The 20,946-nt window shown below is 47.3% G+C and overlaps 1 protein-coding gene across 1 annotated transcript in view; it reads left to right on the forward strand.

The window, feature by feature from the left end:
- Positions 1-20,946, forward strand: part of LOC137531924 (parvalbumin alpha-like) — a 96,005-nt gene that overhangs the window by 41,004 nt on the left and 34,055 nt on the right. The window contains exon 2 of the mRNA XM_068251955.1: positions 6,687-6,760. Within this exon, the coding sequence (XP_068108056.1) occupies positions 6,700-6,760 (61 nt within the window). The 5' untranslated portion in view covers positions 6,687-6,699. The remainder of the gene's footprint in view (positions 1-6,686; positions 6,761-20,946) is intronic.

The raw sequence follows: 20,946 nt of genomic DNA on the forward strand, positions 1-20,946 counted from the left end.
GTCACACACTGTGCCAGTAACAAGAAAATCCCGAACACCAGACCCGACACTGCATTACTGCATGCACCAGTCACACTCTCTGCCAGTAACAGGAACATCCCGAACACCAGACCCGACACTGCATTACTGCATGCACCAGTCACACGCTGTGCCAGTAACAGGAACATCCCGACCACCAGACCTGACACTGCATTACTGCATGCACCAGTCACACGCTGTGCCAGTAACAGGAACATCCCGAACACCAGACCAGACACTGCATTACTGCATGCGCCAATCACACTCTGTGCCAGTAACAGGAACATCCCGACCACCAGACCCGACACTGCATTACTGCATGCACCAGTCACACTCTGTGCCAGTAACAGGAACACCCTGAACACCAGACCCGACACCGCATTACTGCATGCACCAGTCACACGCTGTGCCAGTAACAGGAACATCCCGAACACCAGACCTGACACTGCATTACTGCATGCACCAGTCACACTCTGTGCCAGTAACAGGAACACCCCGAACACCAGACCCGACACTGCATTACTGCATGCACCAGTCACACTCTCTGCCAGTAACAGGAACATCCCGAACACCAGACCCGACACTGCATTACTGCATGCACCAGTCACACACTGTGCCAGTAACAGGAACACCCCGACCACCAGACCCGACACTGCATTACTGCATGCACCAGTCACACTCTGTGCCAGTAACAGGAACACCCCGAACACCAGACCCGACACTGCATTACTGCATGCACCAGTCACACTCTGTGCCAGTAACAGGAACACCCCGACCACCAGACCCGACACTGCATTACTGCATGCACCAGTCACACTCCCTGCCAGTAACAGGAACATCCCGAACACCAGACCCGACACTGCATTACTGCATGCACCAGTCACACTCTGTGCCAGTAACAGGAACACCCCGACCACCAGACCCGACACTGCATTACTGCATGCACCAGTCACACTCTGTGCCAGTAACAGGAACACCCCGACCACCAGACCCGACACTGCATTACTGCATGCACCAGTCACACACTGTGCCAGTAACAGGAACATCCCGAACACCAGACCCGACACTGCATTACTGCATGCACCAGTCACACGCTGTGCCAGTAACAGGAACACCCCGACCACCAGACCCGACACTGCATTACTGCATGCACCAGTCACACTCCCTGCCAGTAACAGGAACATCCCGAACACCAGACCCGACACTGCATTACTGCATGCACCAGTCGCACTCTGTGCCAGTAACAGGAACATCCCGACCACCAGACCTGACACTGCATTACTGCATGCACCAGTCACACGCTGTGCCAGTAACAGGAACATCCCGAACACCAGACCAGACACTGCATTACTGCATGCGCCAATCACACTCTGTGCCAGTAACAGGAACATCCCGACCACCAGACCCGACACTGCATTACTGCATGCACCAGTCACACTCTGTGCCAGTAACAGGAACACCCCGAACACCAGACCAGACACTGCATTACTGCATGCGCCAATCACACTCTGTGCCAGTAACAGGAACATCCCGACCACCAGACCCGACACTGCATTACTGCATGCACCAGTCACACTCCCTGCCAGTAACAGGAACATCCCGACCACCAGACCCGACACTGCATTACTGCATGCACCAGTCGCATGCATAAAAAAAGGGCGCCGTGAAAAAGGGCCCGGGTTATTAACAAATTTGGCTCTAGGTATTAACGAAATTTGCTAACGAGAATCATTGTTGTCAAGCTTTATTAACAATAATTACTGTTCCAAAAAACAAATGAGAAATAACAATGAATAAATATTAGCGTTAAATATTGTAACGTTTTTCGTCAATACTGCTTAACCCAACCCTACCCTCACACAGAACCCTAACCCCGGTGGTGCCTAACCCTAACCACCCCCCCCCCCCCCCCCGTGGTGCCTAACCCTAACCACTCCCCGTGTGGGTGCCTAACCCTAACCGACCCACTGGTGGCTGTGCCTAACCCTAACCACCCTCCCCTGGTGTTGCCTAACCACTCCCCCTGTGGGTGCCTAACCCTAACCGACCCACTGGTGGTGGTGCCTAACCCTAACCACCCTCCCCTGGTGTTGCCTAACCCTAACCACTCCCCCTGTGGGTGCCTAACCCTAACCGACCCACTGGTGGTGGTGCCTAACCCTAACCACCCTCCTCTGGTGTTGCCTAAAACTAACCGCTGCCTAGGTGGTGCCTAACCCTAACCACTCCCCATGGCTAACCACTCCCCCTGGTGGTGCCTAACCCTAACCACTCCCCTTGGTGTTGCCTAACACTAACCACTCCCTCTGCAGAAACACCCTTTTAGATATATTATCAATAATAATTTTAAAAAAGGAAAATCTGTACTTATTAACGAAATAATATGACAAAAACTATACCGTTATAAACTTCTAAAACGATAACTACCTCAAAAACTATAACATTATAATGGTATTAACAACAATTTTTGCGGTGCCCTTTTTTCGTGCTTTTTTCGCCATATTAACTATAATTGCATTAAAGTCTATGGCGGCGGCCTTTTTTCCTGCTACCCACCAGTCACACTCTGTGCCAGTAACAGGAACACCGTGAAAACCAGACCCGACACTGCATTACTTACTATGGGGAGGTGGTAAAATTGGTCAGTATTTGGCCATTCATAATTGAAAGTGTGTACCAGGCTTTAAGCGAAGTACACACATGAGATAAAAGTCTTTGGAAAATGAAAGATCACAGACCAATGTTACCCCCTTCCATGTAGTATGAGAGCCACACCTACACAGTCTATTCTATGGAGCTGAACTCCCCATCAGACAGAAATCTTACCCCCTTCCATGTAGTATGAGAGCCACACCTACACAGTCTATTCTATGGAGCTGAACTCCCCATCAGATAAAAATCTTTGCAAACTGAGCAGCTTATCTGTTATCGGTTTGTCAGGGAGGTTTGAAGGACCAATCTTTCTAAACATGCTGTATACACGCAAAAGATCAGTATCTGCAAAAGATCCGTTCCTGCAAATTGCATGCATGATATCTGCAGATCCTCATACACACCTTGTTTAAAGGGGCACTACAGTGAAAAACTGTAACATTTAAAATATGTGCAAACATATACAAATAAGAAGTACATTTTTTTCAGAGTAAAATGAGCCATAAATTACTTTTCTCCTATGTTGCTGTCACTTACAGTAGGTAGTAAAAATCTGACAGAAGTGACAGGCTTTGGACTAGTCCATCTCTTTATAGGGGATTCTCAGGAATATATTTATTTTCAAAAGCACTTAGTGAATGGCAGTTGCTCTGTCCAACTGGCAAAAAACTGTGTAGCGAGCAGGGAAGCCGGCCAGCATCATTGTTTAAATCCTTTTCGGGAATATCTTTATAAAGAATAAAAGCCTTGCTGAGAATCCCCCATGAGGAGATGGGCTAGTCCAAAGCCTGTCGCGTCTGTCAGATTTCTACTACCTACTGTAAGTGACAGCAACATAGGAGAAAAGTAATTTATGGCTCATTTTACTCTGAAAAAAAATGTACTTCTTATTTGTATATGTTTGCACATATTTTAAATGTTACAGTTTTTCGCTGTAGTGCCCCTTTCATCTGCAGATCAAATCCACCAGGATGGATCTTCAGATCTGCAGATGAATGTCCATTAAACAGGTGTGTATGAGATCTCCCGATATCATGAATTATTATTATTGATTTATAAAGCGCCAACATATTCCGTGGCGCTGTACAAAGTAAGAAACTAACATGGGGTACATAATACAGACAATAGTGTACACCAATATACAAGATACAGAATTAGTGACAAAATACAAAAATGATACAATACTCAGAATACAAAATACAGAATTGGTAAAGACAGTGATAAAAGTAACATGATAAATAAAATGTATAATACTTTTCAAGAGACAAAAGGGGGAGAGAGCCCTGCCCTTGTGAGCTTACAATCTAAAGGATTGTATGAATGCAATTTGCAGGAACGGATCTTTTGCAGATACTGATCTTTTGCATGTGTACAGCATGTTTAGAAAGATCAGTGCAAATATGTGTATCTGATGGGTGTACTCTGCTTGGGAATAGGCTGTGTAGCTTTGGGTCTCATACTACATGGAAGGGAGTGCTACTACATGAAATGTGCTAGACTCATCAGACTTTCCCACCACTATGCTGCCACTTCTCCCCTCTGCGAAGCCCTACACTGGCTCCCTATCAGCTTCAGGATCAGTTTTAAAGAGAATCTGTATTGTTAAAATTGCACAAAAGTAAACATACCAGTGCGTTAGGGGACATCTCCTATTACCCTCTGTCACAATTTCGCCGCTCCTCGCCCCATTAAAAGTGGTTAAAAACAGTTTTCAAAAGTTTGTTTATAAACAAACAAAATGGCCACCAAAACAGGAAGTAGGTTGATGTACAGTATGTCCACACATAGAAAATACATCCATACATAAGCAGGCTGTATACAGCATTCCTTTTGAATCTCAAGAGATCATTTGTGTGTTTATTTCCCCCTGCAGCTATCTTCCACTGAAGTGTCAGGCTGTTTCTTCTTGCAGAGTGCAGACAGCTCTGCCTGTATGTAATTCTTCAGTATGTGAAAGCCCAGCCAGCTCAAAGGACGATTTATCCATCTTGTAAAAGATAAGAGAGAAGAGAGAAGCTGCCCTAATCTAAATAATACACAGGCAGTGTGCAGAGAGGGGCCTGGAGGGGGGAGATGCATCACAGAACCACAACACTGAAGAACTTGGCAGCCTTCCAGACACAGGCCGACAAGTCTGACAAGAGAGAGATAAGTTGATTTATTACAGAGATGGTGATAGTAGAACGTGCTGCAGTAAGCCAGAACACATTAGAATAGCTTTTGGAACTTGTAGGATGATAAAAAACAGGATGCAATTTTTGTTACGGAGTCTCTTTAAGGTTTTGTGCCTAACCTACAAATCTGTGCACAAGACCTGCCCAACCTACATTTCTGAGCTCGTCAACAGATATATACCTGCCCGTCCCCTCCGGTCCTCCAATGATCTCCGCCTGACCTCCCCACGCATTTCTCATTCCCATGCACGCTTACAAGACTTCTCAAGAGCTTCCCCCACCCCATGGAACTCCCTTCCACTCCCCCTCAGACTCGCTCCTTCCTTCAACACCTTCAAGCAAGCCCTCAAAACACATTTCTTTAAAATAGCCTACCCCACATCTACCACACTCTAACTCTCTGGCAACCACCCTTTCCTCAGTCCTACCTTATGTGTCCCCCCACTCTTTAGATTGTAAGCCTTGGCAGGGCCTCCCCTCTCCCTTAGTGTGTCCTTCTTAATTTTACTACCCCGGCAATGACACCCTTCTCATGGACTAACTCGTACTTGATTTGCCGGGTCTCTGTAAAGCGCATTTTATACCCTGATTGTATGTATAACCTTGTGCTATGTTGTATAACCGTTTGCTACCTCTCTGTCTGTCACCCCTTGTTGCAATGTATTTATCCCTATTTATTGTCTAGTGCTGGGTAATATGTTGGCGCTTTATAAATACAATAAATAATAATAATAATAATAAGAGGGTAAAATTGACCTGTGATCTTTCATTTTCCAAAGACTTTCATCTCATGTGTGTACTTAGCTTTAGAGTTAACAGTAGAGCTACATTTAGGAGTATCTACCTTCCATTTTGATTGGCCAATTACTGACCAATTCTACCACCTCCATGTAGTATAATAGCGTACCTGCACAATCTGTTCATAGTATTCACAATCCATTGACCTTCATACTATAGGGAGGTGGTAGAATTGGTCAGCGATTGGCCAATCGTAATTGAAAGTGTGTACCAGGCTTTAGTAGAGTATCGCAGGATTTCCAATATTCTACAAGCGGCTTCCCCCCTCGCCCTAATTTACCGTACCCGGTACCCTTTTTACATGTATGCCCCTGATGGGTGATACCAAACATCAGCAGGAAGTCCAGTTTCAGTAAACTGGCCCCTTAAGAAGGAATAATAATTGTTTTTTTGCACATGAGAAAAGCGTTCTGCATGGAGATTTGTGAGCCTTCCAGAGATCTCCCGCTGCCCGTGAAGGGTTAATCGCTGCGGAGCGCCGTCTGATGAAATCTCGGAGTGCTGCATTCGCTGCAGAGTGCGATAAAACTCGCGCCGGCCCGCAGAGCCTCTGCTGCAGAACGAAGCACCAAAGAACACTAATCAATGCGAGCGGGAACGTCCGCCGCGCCTTTATGACACGCACGGAGGAAATGATTTATGCTAAAAGCATAGGCGGCTCATCAACGGGGCAAGAGGAGGATAATTAACCCCTGCAGCCCCCAAAGCCATTGATAACGGAGACCTCCAGGGTCTATTGGAAGTATTCGGAGGCGTTTAACCCCACCATGTCCCCGTTGCATCGCTGCCCTAATTGACTTTGACTAATTGACTTTGTCCCTGAGAGAGACAAAGATTAGCGTGACATTGCTAAACGCTCAGGTGACTGGCGCGTTGCCCCGTGGCTTGCTGCCAGCGCCGCCGGTAAGCCCCCCCCCCCCCTCCTCTACGCTGTCACGGGAACTTGCGTGCCTCTAAGCAGCCGCAGTTAGGTCGGCTGCCCCGTAGAAATGATGAGTCCAGTAGAAACTATCTCGCCTCTCAGTCTGTCCCATTCTCTTGCAGATCCACAGCCGCAATGTCTATGACTGATGTCCTCAACGCTGGTGATATCTCAAAGGCTGTAGCGGCCTTTGCAGGTAAGAAAAAGTTGTGCATGCTTGACTGGCGAGAGCTGTTCTGACAACGACTGCATGCTTTAAAGCAGAAATGTGTGGATTGTATCGAGGATGTCACTCCTACCACTGCAGTGCAGGAAAAGTTGGAGAAGTCCTTGCAGTCCCACCACGGCTCACATTCTTCTCAAACACGAGGCTCGGGTCCGCTTACCTTCAGCTTTCCATCTCACAGTAAAGACTCTAGGATACAACTGACACTAGGAGAGCAACACAGAGGCCAACAATTTTTTTTTAAGTAAATTCAAGGACACTTTGAGCTCTGCAGATTTATCTGATTTTCTCATGGTTTGGGTCATCAGAAAAGACCACCAATCACTCACTCAGTACCACATTTTAACCTGTTTAATAAACTAGAAAGTACAAGAGGGTTTTTTTTTTGTTTTTGTTTTTAGAAAATTGCTTAATTTTTCTTAAAAGTTAAATGGTGTAGATGAGTGTTTCTCAACTTTATTATAGTATTTACTACTTTTTTACTACTGTGTTGGTTAAATACCTCCTATTATGGGTAATATTGTCTCATATTGTCTCAAATATGTCTATCCATAAATAGATTACAATTTTTTAAGGAGATCTTAGGGGTTTGAGTTCCTAAAAATCATCTTTTAAAGAGCAATTGTCCTTGGACAACCCTTGTCAAGTTCAATAGCCCAAACTGCGGTGCTCTATTCGTAGAATCCCCTCCCGTCCCTACAATTTCCTTGGGATTGCCCCGTAATGTTGTATAAATGCCTTTCAAGCCTTCCTTATTGCCTTTACTGATCTATAAATACTGATCAGGTCGGTTCATATGTGTTTTTTGCTCTTTTTTAATTCTCCGAAATTACAATTCATTATTACTATGACTAGTTGAAGTACCTCTTGGGGCTTTTTAAAGTGCCCCCGGGTGAGACCTTGACCTTGTGTTGGGAACCTGGGGTGTCAGAGACTTCATCTAACATGGAGGAAAAGGAGAATAGCACAATCTTCAGTTTACAAAACAGCAAAGTAAAAAGTTTTTGGAGAAAGATCTTCAAAACTTGACTTTTCCCCTCAAATAATGAAGGGCAGCAGGAAAATGTCTATCCGTAAATAGATTACAATTTTTTAAGGAGATCTTAGGGGTTTTAATTGCTAAAAATCATCTTTTAAAGAGCAGTTGTCCTTGGGCAACCCTTGTCAAGTTCAATAGCCCAAACTGCAGAGCTCTGTGCGTAGAATCCCCTCCCGTCCCTACAATTTCCTGGTGAGCAATCTTCATAGTGCGCCCCTCCTGATGACTTCTGAACGCCCCCCAGAATCCCCCCCCCCCCTTCCTACATCCACTTCCATTGTCAAGATTGCCCTGTCTGTCCTTCACAATTGACTATGTCGCCATAAATCCGCAGAATTTAAAAACATGGAGCCGTTAGAGCGTGATGACTGTTAGGGAACCTCCGAGGAACATCTTTATGTCACCGAGAAATGCTGCCTAAGGGACGCTATTGTTCCCTGAGAGCGAATAAAGAGGAAACGATGCCGGGATACATCCAACTTGGATAACGATAGACTGTAAATTGTGTCATATAAAAAAAGAAATCTCGTAATCTAGAGCATGACATTTAAAGGAGGATTTAATGATGAAAGGTCTGAAGTGTAAGTTTAGAACTTAACAAATCCCCTTCACATACATTTTATCAAAATCACTGCAAGACAGAAATGAAGAGCAAAACTGGTTCAACACTGGTGCAGCTGCTCCACCAATCAGAATGCTGCCTTTAAAGGACAACTGTAGTGAGAGAGGTATGGGGGCTGCCATATTTATTTCCTGTTAAGCTATACCAGTTGCCTGACAGTCCTGCTGATCCTCTGCCTTTAAAGGGACTCCGAGCAGTGCAGAAACTATGGAAAGATGTATATCATTTTAAAGCTCTCTTTCTCCTCTTTCCAATGATATACAAACCGCTGCCCTACGCCTTTTAGTTTTCGCTATTTTCGCGATCGAAATTGCCGCTGTTGCGATTTCGATCGCAAAAATAGAGAAAACTAAAAGGCGTAGGGCCCCGGTTTATGTGTCATCAGAAAGAAGAGAAAGAGAGCTTTAAAATGATATCCATCTTTCCATAGTTACATTGTATTACACAGGCCGACTTTTTCTCAAAGTCGGCAGCTCCATTCAGCAGAAAAAGTTTAGTTTTCTCTATTTTCGCGATCGAAATCGCGGCCGCGGCAAATTTAAGGCGTAGGGCAGCGGTTTATATATCATTGGAAAGAGGAGAAAGAGAGCTTTAAAATGATATGCATCTTTCCATAGTTTCTGCACTGCTCGGAGTCCCTTTAATGCATCTAGCCATAGCCCCTGAACAAGCATGCAGCAGATCAGGTGTTTCTGACAGTATTGTCATATCTGACAAGATTAGCTGCATGCTTGTTTCTGGTGTGATTCAGACATTACTACAGCCAAATAGATCAGCAGGCCTGCCGGGCTACTGGTATTGTTTAACAGGAAATAAATATGTTTAACAGAGTTTTGTCCGCAACACAAGAAAATAGTGAGTGTACTGGGGTAATTTACAATAGATATTAGTGCTGCGTAATATGTTGGCGCTTTATAAATACAATAAATAAATAAATAAATAAATAAATTTCAAACAAGACTAAGAAGCCCAGGAGCCAGCACCACTCATAAATTTATGAGTGGTGCTGGTTCCTTGGTTTCTGTCTTGTACGAAATAAATATGGCAGCCTCCATATTCCCTCAGTTCAGTTGTCCTTTAAAGGGAACCTGTACTGAGTAAAATTATTTAAAATAAACACATGAGGTAATTTCAAATGAACATTACATAGTTACCTTGCCATCAGTTCCTCTCAGAAGCTCACCATTTTCTTCTGACAATGATCCCTTCCAGTACTGACAACATTTTGTCAGAACTGAAATATATCAGTTGCTGTCAGTTATAGCTGAGTGGACAACTGATGTGCCTGGTAATGTCCAAGTTTCCCTATGGCTCAAGTGGACGATGTTACAGTTTAACAGTGTGCTTCCCAGAAAGCTGTTATGGGTAATGGGCATTTTCAAAATGGAGGACGGAGAATCCCCTTGATCACAGTGGACAAACAGGATGCAGGAGAGGAAAATATATTGAGGAGTAGACTACACAGGAGGTAAGTATGACTTGTGTATGTTTATTTTGACTTTTAATTTTCAGTTCAGGTTTTCTTTAAGGCTAGGCTCACTGTGGTCAGCTGCATAATGCACATGTTATGAGTGTGAACTGCAATGCAGATTAGCCATAGACTTTAATACAAAGCCTGCATGCAGCCAGTTAGAATAACATGATCAGTTACACCACAGTACTGTGATCAGGCTCATAGAATTGTATGGGAAGTGAGTTGACATGCAGAATTATTCTTCAACGCAACTGAGCACTGTGAAAAAGGCCAAAAGGACAACTGACCTGGAGGCTGCCAAGCCTGCCATATTTGTTTCCTTTTAAACAATGCACATTGCTTGGCTGTCCCTCTCATCCTCTGCCTCTAATACTTATAGCCATAGACCCTGAACAAGCATGCAGCAGATCAGGGGCTCGATTCAGTAAAGGGTGCTAAGTGCACGGCAGTGAAAAGCCGCTTTGCACCTGCAAACTACTTAGCACCCAAGTTAGCATATGCAAAGCCTTTACACTCGAGTTAGCATGTGCAAAGCCTTTACACTCGAGTTAGCACGTGCAAAGCCTTTACACTCGAGTTAGCACGTGCAAAGCCTTCTCACTCGAGTTAGCACGTGCAAAGCCTTTACACTCGAGTTAGCACATGCAAAGCCTTTACACTCGAGTAAGCACATGCAAAGCCTTTACACTCGAGTTAGCACATGCAAAGCCTTTACACTCGAGTTAGCACATGCAAAGCCTTTACACTCGAGTTAGCACGTGCAAAGCCTTTACACTCGAGTTAGCACGTGCAAAGCCTTTACACTCGAGTTAGCACGTGCAAAGCCTTTACACTCGAGTTAGCACGTGCAAACCTTTACACTCGAGTTAGCATGTGCAAAGCCTTCACACTCGAGTTAGCACATGCAAAGCCTTTATTCTCGAGTTAGCACATGCAAAGCCTTTACACTCGAGTTAGCACGTGCAAAGCCTTTACGCTCGAGTAAGAACCTGCAAAGCCTTTACACTCGAGTTAGCACATGCAAACCCTTAACACTCGAGTTAGCACATGCAAAGCCTTTACACTCGAGTTAGCACGTGCAAAGCCTTTACACTCGAGTTAGCACATGCAAAGCCTTTAGACTCGAGTTAGCACGTGCAAAGCCTTTACACTCGAGTTAGCACATGCAAAGCCTTTACACTCGAGTTAGCACGTGCAAAGCCTTTACACTCGAGTTAGCACATGCAAAGCCTTAATACTCGAGTTAGCACATGCAAAGCCTTTAGTCTCGAGTTAGCACATGCAAAGCCTTTACACTCGAGTAAGCACATGCAAAGCCTTTACACTCGAGTTAGCACATGCAAAGCCTTTAGACTCGAGTTAGCACATGCAAAGCCTTACACTCGAGTAAGCACATGCAAAGCCTTTGTACTCGAGTTAGCACATGCAAAGCCTTTACACTCGAGTTAGCACGTGCAAAGCCTTTACACTCGAGTTAGCACGTGCAAAGCCTTTACACTCGAGTTAGCACATGCAAAGCCTTTACACTCGAGTTAGCACGTGCAAAGCCTTTACACTCGAGTTAGCACATGCAAAGCCTTAACACTCGAGTTAGCACATGCAAAGCCTTTACGCTCGAGTTAGCACCTGCAAAGCCTTTAGACTCGAGTTAGCACATGCAAAGCCTTTACACTCGAGTAAGCACATGCAAAGCCTTTACACTCGAGTTAGCACATGCAAAGCCTTTAGACTCGAGTTAGCACATGCAAAGCCTTTACACTCGAGTAATCACATGCAAAGCCTTTACACTCGAGTTAGCACATGCAAAGCCTTTACACTCGAGTTAGCACCTGCAAAGCCTTTACACTCGAGTTAGCACCTGCAAAGCCTTTACACTCGAGTTAGCACGTGCAAACCCTTAACACTCGAGTTAGCACATGCAAACCCTTAACACTCGAGTTAGCACATGCAAAGCCTTTACACTCGAGTTAGCACATGCAAACCCTTAACACTCGAGTTAGCACATGCAAAGCCTTTACACTCGAGTTAGCACGTGCAAAGCCTTTACACTCGAGTTAGCACGTGCAAAGCCTTTACGCTCGAGTTAGCACGTGCAAAGCCTTTACGCTCGAGTAAGCACCTGCAAAGCCTTTACACTCGAGCTAGCACATGCAAACCCTTAACACTCGAGTTAGCACATGCAAAGCCTTTACACTCGAGCTAGCACATGCAAAGCCTTTACACTCGAGTTAGCACGTGCAAAGCCTTTACACTCCAGTTAACACGTGCAAAGCCTTTAGACTCGAGTTAGCACATGCAAAGCCTTTACACTCGAGTAAGCACATGCAAAGCCTTTACACTCGAGTTAGCACATGCAAAGCCTTTACACTCGAGTTAGCACATGCAAAGCCTTTACACTTGAGTTAGCACGTGCAAAGCCTTTACACGTGATAACTGAGTTATCACGCTTTAGTGAGTCGAGCCCAAGATGTTTGACTTAAAGTAAATCTTGAAAAAAAAATAGAGCCCCCTAGGGGGTACTTACCTTGGGAGGGGGAAGCCTCTGGATCCTAATGAGGTTCTCCCCATCCTCCTCTGTCCATTTCAGTGGCATAACAATATGGGTTTCAGTCCCTGCACCCCTGTGAGGGCCTGCTCAGGGTCATTTTGGGGGTCATGAGGGGTCGCAGCATAAGGGGAGTGCATTGGCCCCCACATTGGCCACTCCCCCCTTCCTCACCTCGTGCTTTCCCCTCAGCGCGCTCCCCTACTGCATTAATAGGTGGCAGCAGGGGTGGCAGGAGCACAAGCATACCTCTATGTGTTCCACCGCTGACTTCCGATCTCTGAGTGCCATACGCTACTTCCTGATAAACAGGAAGTAGCGTGTGGCATTTAGAGATTGGACCTCCACGGTGGAACACACAGATGTATGCCTGTTGTTGTTAATGCAGGAGGGGAGTGCACTGAGGGGAGAGCCCGAGGTGGGGAAGGGGGGAGTGCCCCCCCTCCCTGCCAATGTGGGGGCCAATGCACTCCCCTTATGCTGCGACCATTCCTGCCCCCCAAAACGGCCCTGAACGGGTTTCAGGGGGGGGGGAATCCAAATTTTCGCAGGGGGGCCCAGTGATTTCTAGTTGTGCACCTGTTTCATTGGTTCCAGCGCTGTTAGCCACGGAAAATCCTGCCGGGTACCAGAATCATATCAATCCTGTAAGAGCCTCGTGAAGGTGCAGTGGTGGCTGTCACTTGGGCTCAGGCTGAAATAGCGCGGCCTGCACAGCAGAGCGGATATGATTGGGCTCAGCTATTTCCGTCTGAGCCCGCATGAAAGCCGCACCTGCGCAAGGCTCACTCAGGATTGTTATGATCCGGCAAGCTTGTCGGCAGATTTTCTGCGTCTCACAGCGCTGGAACGGAGGAGGATGGGGGAAGCCTAGGATCCAGAGGCTTCCCCCTCGCAAGGTAAGTACCCAACAGGGACTCTTTTTTTTCTTACAATGTCTCTTTAAAGAGAACCTAAAAATACTTCCCTGGGGCTTCCCTGAGCCCCCTTGAGGCCGCTTGTCCCTCGCAGTCTCCTCGGGTGTCTCCTGTCACCCCCAATAGTGCCTGAAAGCCTGGTTGAGTCGCGCTTCATCGCGCAGGCATGGCCCGGCCAGGAATGTTCCACCATTGCGTTTCCATCCCTGGGAGTGTTCTACACCTGTGCAGTACAACTGTGCAAGCGCAGAACGCTCCCAGCTGCGGGGGCGCGGTGGTGGGGGGAGTGCTTGGCCTGGCATGTGCGATGAAGTGCAACTCAGCCAGGCTATCGGGCACTATTGCGGGTGACAGGAGCCACCTGGGAAAACGGTGAGGGACGAGCAGCCTCAAGGTGGCTTAAAGTGATCCTTAAGTCAAAAACAAAAAATTACTTTTACTCACCTGGGGCTTCCAATAGCCCCATGCAGCTGTCCGGTGCCCTCGCCGTCTCCCTCCGATCCTCCTGGCCCCGCCGGCATCTACTTCCGGTTTCGACGACAGCTGCCGACAGGCTGGGAATGCGAGTGATTCTTCCCGTTCCCAGCCACAATAGGGCCCTCTATGCTGCTATATGCTTCATGCTGATGGCAGAACTGGAAGTGGCCGCCGGCGGGGACAGGAGGATTGGAGGGACACAGCGAGGGCACCGGACAGCTGCAGGGGGCTATTGGAAGCCCCAGGTGAGTAAAAGTCATTTTTTGTTTTTGACTTAAGGATCACTTTAAGGAAGACCCAGGTAAGTATGGAACCTGAGACTCTTTTCGGTACACTTTAAGGTTGAAAGGATTATCTACATGCTAGTTTCAGGTGTGTGATCCAGACACTTGATGATGAAACAAAGACCAGCAGGACACCGGGCAACTGGTATTGTTTGACAGTAATGCGGGTGGAGGCACCCAAAAATAGGTAATGTAATGAAACAAAAATAAAAAAAATACGGCGGAGGGAGGTGTCTTTACCACTCCAGATGGAAGAACCCAAACCACAGGGTTAATGTAAAAAGATTAAATAATTTATTCAGCATGATTAAAAGGACAACACGTTTCATGGGTCTCAGCCCGCCTCCTCAGGTCAATGGCTTTCTGGCGTCCATGCTTGTGACCATATTTTAAAGGCACTTGTATAGACCTGAAGAAGCGGGCTGAGACCCATGAAACGTGTTGTCCTTTTTATCATGCTGAATAAATAATTTAATCTTTTTACATTAACCCTGTGATTTGGGTTCTTTCATCTGGAGTGGTAAAGACACCTCCCCCCAGTACTATACATTACATCTCCTTTGGAGGTGTTCACCTACGGGTGTGGTGTTACCTACAACCAAGAAGGACCAACCAGGAGTGCGACCATCCAGTGCCAGTAGGACCTGGAATACCGAGCGGGGACGGTTATTTCCCTGTTGGCGATATACGGTGGTTGCAGGAACTGCCACCCAGCTTTGTGAGTATAAATAATCTTATACTACAATCTAACATCTAATACCCCACAATATTGCACCATGTGGCTCCTGGTCTCTCCTTGCCGCGCAGGAGGATTTCTCAGGCTCCGCTGGGCCGATTCGCATAATTTTTTTTTTTTTGCAACACGCAGCTAGCACTTTGCTAGCTGCGTGTGCATTGCGATCACTGCTGCCACCCTCCGATTAGCCGCCGATCGCCGTGCCGCCCCCCCAGACCCCGTGCGCTGCCTGGCCAATCAGTGGCAGGCAGCGCTGAGGGGTGGATCGGGACTCCCTTTGATGTCATGACGCCATGGCGACGGGGCAAGCCCTTCAGGAAATCCCGTTCTTTGAACGGGATTTCCTGATCAAAGATCACCTGAGGCGATCGAAGCAGGCGGGGGGATGCCACTGCACAGCGGCTATGCAGCCTAGGGCTCGCTACATGATTTAAACAAAAAAAATTTTTTTAAAAGACTGCTGCGCTGCCCCCTGGCAGTTTCTAATAGACCGCCAGGAGGGTTAATAAGTATTGCATGAAATAGAATCTGCTCTGTCCAAAATTAAAATGAGCATGATTGTCCTCAGAGGAGCTCACAATCTAATCCTACCACAGTCACAGTCTAATGTCCTATCATATAATAATCTATATATATAATAGACTAAGTGCCTCAACCTTCAAACAAGAAGAAGAAGTACTTTGCATGAGAAAATTTATGCGTGATCAAACACCAAGTTTAAGGCTTCTTTTCCACGGACTGTTGAGCTGTGTGCTCAGCAAGCAGTTACCAGGCAGCAGTGAGCAGATACCAGGCAGCAACAAGCAGTTACCAGGCAGCAGCAAGCAGTTACCAGGCAGCAGCAAGCTGTAAGCAGGCAGCAACAAGCTGTTACCGGGCAGTAGTGAGCAGTTACCAGGCAGCAGTGAGCAGTTACCAGGCAGCAGTGAGCAGATACCAGGCAGCAGTGAGCAGATACCAGGCAGCAGCAAGCAGTTACCAGGCAGCAGCAAGCAGTTACCAGGCAGCAGCAAGCAGTTACCAGGCAGCAGCAAGCAGTTACCAGGCAGCAGCAAGCAGTTACCAGGCAGCAGTGAGCAGTTGTGAGAGTTTGAGAGGCATTTCACTGCCTATCAACAGTCCATGGAAAAGAGGCCTTACCCTAGCAAGTCTGACATTGCAAATCTGGCCTAATTGGCTATTCATGAGGCAATGCTCATGCAAATGCATGCACAAACCAATACCACAAAGCAGTCACCCTGCTACATGCTACATTAGCACTATCCGGCTTAGTGCACACCAGAGCGGTTCGGCAGCGTTTTGCGATCCACTTGCGGCTGCGGATACGCTTGGGTAATGTATTTCAATGGGCTGGTGCACACCAGAGCGGGAGGCGTTTTGCTGAAACGCATACTCCCGGGGTGAGGCATTTTTTGGATTGCGGAGGCGTTTCTGCCTCCAATGTAAAGTATAAGAAAAACGTAAACCGCTCTGAAAAACGGCAGTTCTGAGCGGTTTTGCAGCCGTTTTTGTTACAGAAGCTGTTCAGTAACAGCTTTACTGTAACAATATATGAAATCTACTACACCAAAAACTCTTTACAAAACCGCAAAATGCTAGCTGAAACGCTACAGAAAAATAAGAAAAAGCGTTTCAAAATCTGCTAGCATTTTGCGGATCTGCTAGCAGTTTTTGGTGTGCTCCAGGCCTCCAGGAGCGCCATGGGGAGGATTCCCAATGCCCCCTTTTTATACAACTGGGGGGACCGCAGGGTCCCAGGCTCTCTCACTGCCTGGAAACCACAGCGGCACCCCGGAGGGGGAGGCTGGGTGGCGCGGACGACCCCCCCCAAGTGTGGCCAGCGCCGGGGAGAGCCGTCCGCACCCACCTCCCAATATTAAAAACAGGCACTTACCTTAACGTCCATTGCGTTCTGCTACATGTGCATTAATTTGGGGGCACCACATGAGAAAGGAGAGAGCATGGGTCACCCCGAGCTTTAGAGCTCAGGGCTGGCTCACATACAGCACTCCAGAGGGGGGGGGGGGGGGGGGAGGACAGGCGCACTCACTCCAGGGTTCACACCACCGGAGCAAGCCATCCACCACCTGCCTCCAAAGGATACAAACTGCACAAAATGCTTTCCATGAGAAAATTAATGCGCATGTAGCAGAACCCAATGGACGTTAAGGTAAGTGGCTGTTTTTAATATTAGGAGGTGGGTGCGGACGGCTCTCCCCAGCGCTGGCCACCCTTGGGAGGGGAGGGGGGGGCGGCTGCGCCACACAGCCTCCCACTCCAGGGTGCCGCTGCGGTTCCCAGGCAGCGAGAGAGCACTTTGCGGTATTGGTTTTTTGACCCTGCATAGTTTGGCATGCGAAAGCAAATGCATATTTGCATGAGCATTGCCTCATGAATAGCCAATTAGGTCAGATTTGGAAAGCCAGACTTGCTAGGGTTAAACTTGGTGTTTGAGCACGCAAAATTTTTCTCATGGAAAGCATTTTTTGCAGTTGTATCCTTTGGAGGCAGGTGGTGGGTGGCTTGCTCTGGTGGTGTGAGCCCTGGAGTGAGTTGTCTGCGCCTGTCCTACTACCCACCCCGGAGTGTTGTATGTGATCCAGCCCTGAGCTCTAAAGCTCGGGGTGACCCATGCTTCACTCCTTTCTCATGTGGTGCCCCCAAGTTAATGTGCATGTTGCAGAACGCAACGGATGTTAAAGTAAGTGCCCGTTTTTAATATTGGGAGGTGGGTGCGGTTGGCTCTCCCCGGCGCTGACCACACTTGGGGGGGCAGCTGCGCCACCCAGCCTCCCCCTCCTGGGTGCCGCTGTGGTTCCCAGGCAGTGAGAGAGCCTGGGACCCCGCAGTCCCCCGGTTGTATGGGGGCATTCGGAATCCTCCCCGTGGCGCTCCTGGATAGTGCTAATGTAGCATGAACTAATTCCCGCAGGGCGATCGCTTTGCGGTATTGGTTTTTGGACCCTGCATAGTTTGGCATGCGAAAGCAAATGCATATTTGCATGAGCATTGCCTCATGAATAGCCAATTAGGCCGGATTTGAAAAGCCAGACTTGCTAGGGTTAAACTTGGTGTTTGAGCACGCATACATTTTTCTCATGGAAAGCCTACTTCTTCTTGCTTCAAGGTTGAGGCACGTACTCTATTAGATAGATAGATGCGGCGTATGCTACGACGCGGGTTGGCTAGTGTATTTATATAACACTGACATCTTCTGCAGCACATTACAGAGTACATAGTCATGTCACTGACTGTCCTCAGAGGAGCTCACACTCTAATCCTACCATAGTCATAGTCTAATGTCCTACCATATTATTATGTACTAGCCAACCCGCGTCGTAGCATACGCCGCATCTATCTATCTAATAGAGTACGTGCCTCAACCTTGAAGCAAGAAGAAGTAGGCTTTCCATGAGAAAAATGTATGCGTGCTCAAACACCAAGTTTAACCCTAGCAAGTCTGGCTTTCCAAATCTGACCTAATTGGCCATTCATGAGGCAATGCTCATGCAAATATGCATTTGCTTTCGCATGCCAAACTATGCAGGGTCAAAAAACCAATACCGCAAAGTGCTCTCTCGCTGCCTGGGAACCACAGCGGCACCCTGGAGTGGGAGGCTGTGTGGCGCAGCCGCCCCCCCCCCAAGCGTGGCCAGCGCTGGGGAGAGCCGTCCGCACCCACCTCCTAATATTAAAAACAGCCACTTACCTTAACGTCCATTGGATTCTGCTACATGCGCATTAATTTTCTCATGGAAAGCATTTTGTGCAGTTTGTATCCTTTGGAGGCAGGTGGTGGATGGCTTGCTCCGGTGGTGTGAACCCTGGAGTGAGTGCGCCTGTCCTCCCCCCCCCCCCCCCCCCCTCTGGAGTGCTGTATGTGAGCCAGCCCTGAGCTCTAAAGCTCGGGGTGACCCATGCTTCTCTCCTTTCTCATGTGGTGCCCCCAAATTAATGCACATGTAGCAGAACGCAATGGACGTTAAAGTGAACCTCTGGACTAAAAATCGACTCAGCAGCACTGAAAAGGCCTGGTGTTTCTTTAACAGTTTCACAGCATCAGAACTTTGTTTCTCTTATCCGAGCCTAATTTTTAGCTGCACAGAAGAAAACTGCCCGGGCTTTTTTCCCCTGATGCTGTGCAAAGCATGATGGGATTTCTGATGTTGTTGCTCTCGTTCTGTTGTTTTGGTGGAATTTTTTTTCTTTTACATTTTGAATTTGATATTTGAAGCCTAGGGTGCGCAGCTGGGAGGGGTTATCAGGACACAGGACAGTTGGAACTGTGTCTCCTGCTCCTTGTCACCTACTTTCAACCAAAAAGATGGCTGCCCCCATGACAAAGATGGCAGCCCCCATGGATCACAAACATTTGTCTGTTCTTTTAAAACAGGGTGGGTAAAAAATTATATTACCTATCTATTCTAATTAACATAACTAATGTAACTTAATGACAGTATGTTTGTTTAGGCTGAAGTTCCCCTTTAAGGTAAGTGCCTGTTTTTAATATTGGGAGTTGGGTGCAGACGGCTCTCCCCAGCGCTGGCCACACTTGGGGGGGGGGGTCGTCCGCGCCACCCAGCCTCCCCCTCCGGGGTGCCGCTGTGGTTTCCAGGCAGTGAGAGAGCCTGGGACCCTGCGGTCCCCCCAGTTGTATAAAAAGGGGGCATTGGGAATCCTCCCCATGGCGCTCCTGGAGGCCTGGAGCACACCAAAAACTGCTAGCAGATCCGCAAAATGCTAGCAGATTTTGAAACGCTTTTTCTTATTTTTCTGTAGCGTTTCAGCTAGCATTTTGCGGTTTTGTAAAGAGTTTTTGGTGTAGTAGATTTCATATATTGTTACAGTAAAGCTGTTACTGAACAGCTTCTGTAACAAAAACGCCTGCAAAACCGCTCAGAACTGCCGTTTTTCAGAGCGGTTTACGTTTTTCTTATACTTTACATTGGAGGCAGAAACGCCTCCGCAATCCAAAAAATGCCTCACCCCGGGAGTATGCGTTTCAGCAAAACGCCTCCCGCTCTGGTGTGCACCAGCCCATTGAAATACATTACCCAAGCGTATCCGCAGCCGCAAGTGGATCGCAAAACGCTGCCGAACCGCTCTGGTGTGCACTAAGCCGGATAGTGCTAATGTAGCATGTAGCAGGGTGACTGCTTTGTGGTATTGGTTTGTGCATGCATTTGCATGAGCATTGCCTCATGAATAGCCAATTAGGCCAGATTTGCAATGTCAGACTTGCTAGGGTAAGGCCTCTTTTCCATGGACTGTTGATAGGCAGTGAAATGCCTCTCAAACTCTCACAACTGCTCACTGCTGCCTGGTAACTGCTCGCTGCTGCCTGGTAACTGCTTGCTGCTGCCTGGTAACTGCTTGCTGCTGCCTGGTAACTGCTTGCTGCTGCCTGGTAACTGCTTGCTGCTGCCTGGTATCTGCTCACTGCTGCCTGGTAACTGCTCACTGCTGCCTGGTAACTGCTCACTGCTGCCTGGTAACTGCTCACTACTGCCCGGTAACAGCTTGTTGCTGCCTGCTTACAGCTTGCTGCTGCTGGTAACTGCTTGCTGCTGCCTGGTAACTGCTTGTTGCTGCCTGGTATCTGCTCACTGCTGCCTGGTAACTGCTTGCTGAGCACACAGCTCAACAGTCCGTGGAAAAGAGGCCTTAAACTTGGTGTTTGATCACGCATAAATTTTCTCATGCAAAGTACTTCTTCTTCTTGTTTGAAGGTTGAGGCACTAAAGGCTCATACACACATCAGACTATAGTCTTTGGAAAATGAAAGATCACAGACCAATTTTACCCTCTTCCATTTAGTATGAGAGCCATACCTACACAGTCTATTCTATGGAGCTGAACTCCACATCAGAAAAAAATCTTTGCAAGATGCTGCACACACAGATGCTGTACAGACACAAAAGATCAGTATCTGCAAAAGATCTGTTCCTGCCAAAAATCCATTCCTGCAAATTGCAATGATAGTCTATGAGATCTCCAGATCATCATACACACATTCATCTGCAGATCTGCAGATCTGAAAATCCATCCTGGTGGATCTGATC

Source organism: Hyperolius riggenbachi, chromosome 9 (assembly GCF_040937935.1).
Source record: "Hyperolius riggenbachi isolate aHypRig1 chromosome 9, aHypRig1.pri, whole genome shotgun sequence".
Classification (NCBI taxonomy): Eukaryota; Metazoa; Chordata; class Amphibia; order Anura; family Hyperoliidae; genus Hyperolius; species Hyperolius riggenbachi.